At 41.6% G+C, this 4,435-nt stretch overlaps 1 protein-coding gene and 1 pseudogene across 4 annotated transcripts; both read right to left on the reverse strand.

Moving 5' to 3' along the window:
* Positions 1-213: 213 nt before the first annotated feature.
* On the reverse strand, positions 214-4,435 carry LOC120644432. Of its 4 annotated transcripts, none has more exons than XR_005663749.1 (5): positions 4,013-4,434; positions 3,561-3,684; positions 3,294-3,480; positions 2,426-3,026; positions 214-538 (listed from the first exon to the last, which is right to left on the reverse strand). XR_005663749.1 is itself a non-coding variant. In XM_039921057.1 (4 exons), exons 1-4 carry the CDS (start codon positions 4,239-4,241, stop codon positions 350-352), a joined length of 729 nt encoding a protein of 242 aa, XP_039776991.1. In that variant the 5' UTR covers positions 4,242-4,435; the 3' UTR covers positions 214-349. The 4 variants fall into 4 exon arrangements, 1 of the variants encoding a protein (XP_039776991.1); XR_005663747.1 differs by having other exon boundaries at positions 2,426-3,208; XR_005663748.1 differs by having other exon boundaries at positions 621-3,208.
* Positions 622-2,012, reverse strand: LOC120644431 (annotated as a pseudogene).

Below are 4,435 nucleotides of genomic sequence, written 5' to 3' on the forward strand. Positions count from 1 at the left end.
ATGGTGTAGATAGCACACTCTCTATGACAAGATCCATGTCATCTATATACGATACTATAGTGAACCCTTGCAATGGTGTATCTATACAGATATCTATAGCTGTTTTTACTGCTTGCATTCACATTTAAGTGAGAGTGATCCACAGTGAAAACCATTGTTGTGGCTATCTGTGTGGCCACACACAAAAAAAAAGCATGGGACATACCTCATCAATTTAAGAGAGTACAAAACTTCACAAATGCTAAATTTATCTTAATTCCAAAACAGATAACAATGACAATGGAGACATTTAAAATAGTAAGGAGTGACACTGATTGGACTGAGATTAAGCAAACGGATACATCGAAACTCATAATGCTAAATCAAAGGCTAAATAAGTTCCCCAGCTCACAACTCTGGGAAGATGAATTACATTTATTCCAAACAACAAACAGAAAAGGCTTTTTGGAGAAGAAACACCAGCCAATGACACCATCACATCCTCCAAATGCACCAGAATGCCTCCATGAAGTATGATACCAGCAATCAGTATCATTTCCTAAAAGAATAAACAAGAAGACATTATAAGTCAAATTGCTCAATGACTATTTGCATATACAAGAAAATTTATAAGAGCTTACATGATAAGACTATGAGAATTTTGATTAATTATCCCCCCTATTGCCATTACACTGCCAAATGTGCTCAATCAAGTCATTTTTCTGTTGGGTATGAACTGAGTGAGCACGAATAGCAGCGTTTCTACATCGAATGTCATTGAAACATGGATTGCTGTTAGTAGCTTTTTGCACTTCCGGTGGAAGGACAATTGATGAGCCTGGTGCAGCATTCAGATTCAATGGGCTCCTCAGCCATTTCTCCCTCATCTTCTACTATCATGTTATGGAGAATAACACAAGCTTTCATGATTTTTCTAAGGATCTTCATACTCCATGAACGTGCTGGACGGCGCACAATGTTGAAGCGAGATTGCAACACTCCAAAAGCACGCTCCACATCTTTCCTTTTAGCTTCTTGCTGCATTGCATATAGCTTGTGCTTCTCTAGTTGAGGTGCCCTTATAGACTTCACAAAGGCAGTCCATTCTGGGTAAATTCCTTCTGCAAGATAATATCCAGTATTGTACTGTGTACCATTGATAGAAAACTGAACTTGGGGAGCTTCACCTTTTATTGCTTCCAAAAATAAAGGAGACTGATTGAGCACATTGATGTCGTTGTTGGACTCAGCAACGCCAAAGAATGCATGCCAAATATGGAGGTTATATAAAGCTACCGCTTCAAGTATGACTGTTGGGACTCCATGGTGACCATTGGTAAATTGCCCCTTCCATGCTGTTGGGCAATTTTCCGATCTCCAGTGCATACAGTCAATACTACCTAACATTCCTGGGAATCCACGAGACTCTCCCTCTTTGAGCAAACACTCAATATCCTCAGCTGTGGGGCGTCGTAGCCTCGTAGGTACCTGTCACCAAATACCTCGATCACCCCTTCCACAAAATTTAACAATCCAATGCAGTCCTCTCTGCAACCTTCAAGTACTCATCTAGTGTGTCAGCTGCAGTACCATACGCAAGCTTACGGATTGCTGCTGTGCACTTTTGCAATGGTGAGAGCCCTTGCTTTTCAGTAAAATCTTTCCTTAGAGTAAAGTAGGAAGACCAACTACCTAAGGCATCCACTATGCGTAAAAACACATGCCTTCTCATCCTAAATCTCCTACGGAACATTGCATCTGAGTAGACAGGAACTTCAGCAAAATAATCATTCCAGAGTTGGTTATGAGCAGCTTGAAGATCCCTGTCGATGTACCTTCTTGAACCACGTCGACGACTAGATGGACCAGCATCTAATCTGGCCTTGATCTTCGCTTCCATACGCCCAGCAAAAGAGTTAAGGATATTTTGCTCAGCCATGTATTCTTCTACAGTGTATATCTCAGCTGGGTCTATGGAGTCATCAGACTCATCAGACATTTTTCTAGGATGGGTAGATAGAGGAAGGATTCAAGAAACAAAGGAAGGAGCTACAACTTACATATATAGTTGAAGGGGGCAATATATAGATGCTGCTTGCAGAAAATTTCGAATTGGGATTAATTTTTTTGGAAGTGAAAGTTGACTCCTAGTTATCTGTAATGCAGAATTTGTGGACTGCATGACTGTATTAACTGCAACTGAAGAAGGGGGCAATATATAGATGTTGTTTGCATAAAATTTTGAATTGGGATTAATTTTTTTGGAAGTGAAAGTTGGACTCCTAGTTATCTGTAATATAAGATTTGTGGACTGCATGACTGTATTAACTACATTTATTGTGCACGTTGACTGTTAGATGACAATTTGGATTTGAACAACTAATATTTCTAGAGTAACCCACAAATTAATGAGAGTAAATATATGTAATATATGTAATGCAGGTACCTCAATCAGTGCTGCCAATAATCTTCTCACGCAAGGTCTTCAAGCCTAGCATGTGCTCAACTTTCATCTCCTCATCCGTGACACTAGTGTCCATGCTCATCAAAGCTTTGTATGATTCCAGCAAGGCTGCCTCCTTCCTAAGCTTTGCGGCCTCATTTGTAAGCTTTGCTGCCTCAACCTTTGCATCAGAAACACGTTGTTGGGTCACTAAAAAATCTTCATGTCGTTTGCTAGCTGCAGCTTGAATGTCCATATACTTTTTCATATCTTCACCTAATCCAATGTCCTCAGCCTTGATCTTGCCTTTGCCACAACGTTGTTTCTTGGCTTCTTTCGTTCCAATCGGACGTTCCTTTTCAATAATAGCTTCAGGCTTTTCTGCTATGTCCCTAGCTCATCATCCAACTTTCTTTTGTTCGGATTCTCATGTTGCTCCAGAATTGCAAGCCACTTGGGTTCATCCTTCATAATCTTTCAGCAGTGCATAGCAGTGAATGGACCTTCTTTTGGGTAGTCATCCAAATAAAATTGCAGTGCCTTCTCTCTCAACTGGTCGTCCGATTGACCACTTACATAAATTGAGGTAGCCTTATTCCACGAGCTGCAGAAAAAACCAACCCATCTCTTAATCTTTTGGAACCTATCTCTGAGATGCTTAATTTTCCTTTTCCTATTAGAAGGTGTAGTGCTGTTGTAATCTGAATGCACATCTCCCCAATATTGATCATTTTTCTTGCCATTGCCATTAATTGGGTCATTGGAATGAAATAACCAAGCGCTTACCTATATCATAGATTACAAGTTTAGAGTTTTCTCAAATCTTTGTGAATACCAAAAAAACAGAGAAATTTGGTTCTAGTTCACTTACCAATCGCACATCTTCATCTGGTGTACATGAAAGGCGTTTCTCTGTCCCAACATCATCCACATCATCAATGCTAATGGCATTTTTAACTTGAGAACCCGGCGTACTGTGCTGAGTGATTGGATCAGACTGTGTTGCTGGGAATGAATTCATGCCATTGTGGAGAAAATTTAGAAGACCACCAGGTGGACTGCATTTTACATCAGATTGTAAAAAAGCTATCAAAACGATTTTGTAATATCACAGATTGCAATTTATTAATTTATTTACCTTTCTGACAAATTTGTAGCCATGCCCTGATTGTTGTAGCCATCTAGTGTGGGTGATGCACCCATCCAAGCTCCATATGGGGAAATAAATGAGCTGTTCATTGGCCGAGCTGCACTCCACCAACCTGCGGACGAAGCAAAATGACCAATTAAACAAAGAAATATGTTTGGTGTAGTAAAGTAAAAAAGGAAGCACTAGCTAACTCCATCATAGGAGCATATTTGTCGGATACTTGATTAAACAAAATTGAGCGCAAGGCACTAGGTACTGTCCACGATGAGTATTCTGACACTAGCAGATTACCACACACAAAATTTCGAGTGGAATACTGTAGAATATAGACATAAAGGAATACCAAACAATCAAACGCTAGCAATTAGATCTAGAACCAGCGGAGCCTCCTTTTTCACCCTGAAATCTGCTACGCAGTCCGAATGGAAAAGCAGTGTTACCTGTAGGTGCGGCCATGGCTCCAGCAGACGATAGGACAGCACCAGGCCAAGGAAATCCAGCTGCCGAAGTCTGAGGCGTAGGAGGAGCAACCTCCCTCTTGGACAGGTGGCTCATATCACTTGGGGAGATTTGAAGAACAGGTATGCTAGGTTTTGGGGAGGCTGAGAGACGGATAGTCTGTGTGCCAAAGAGAAATAAACATGAGGATTTGGTGTGAGGGTGCCGCATGGGAAGGAGATGGAGAGGAGTTTGGCGCGCGAAGGGGGAGAGATTTGGCGCGCGAAGGGGGAAGGATTTGGCGTGCCAGAGGCGATGAGCTCGCGGGGAAGACGCACGGCTTGGGGAAATTAGGAGAGAGATGAAGAGGAGCAACGGATCCAAAAACGCGTGCTGAAGCGGCCATCAGGTCGATAGTACACCGA

This window comes from Panicum virgatum, chromosome 8K (assembly GCF_016808335.1).
Source record: "Panicum virgatum strain AP13 chromosome 8K, P.virgatum_v5, whole genome shotgun sequence".
Taxonomy (NCBI): domain Eukaryota; kingdom Viridiplantae; phylum Streptophyta; class Magnoliopsida; order Poales; family Poaceae; genus Panicum; species Panicum virgatum.

Bases quoted from the DNA above. Each gene is read 5' to 3' on its own strand.
- LOC120644432 (XM_039921057.1), bottom strand. From the start codon at position 4,241: ATGCGGCACCCTCACACCAAATCCTCATGTTTATTTCTCTTTGGCACA. The intron at 3,481-3,560 runs GTAAATAAATTA...TGTAAAATGCAG, and splicing joins GCTACAAATTTGTCAGAAAG to TCCACCTGGTGGTCTTCTAA. The intron at 539-3,293 runs GTAAGTGAACTA...TTATTCTTTTAG, and splicing joins CAGATGAAGATGTGCGATTG to GAAATGATACTGATTGCTGG.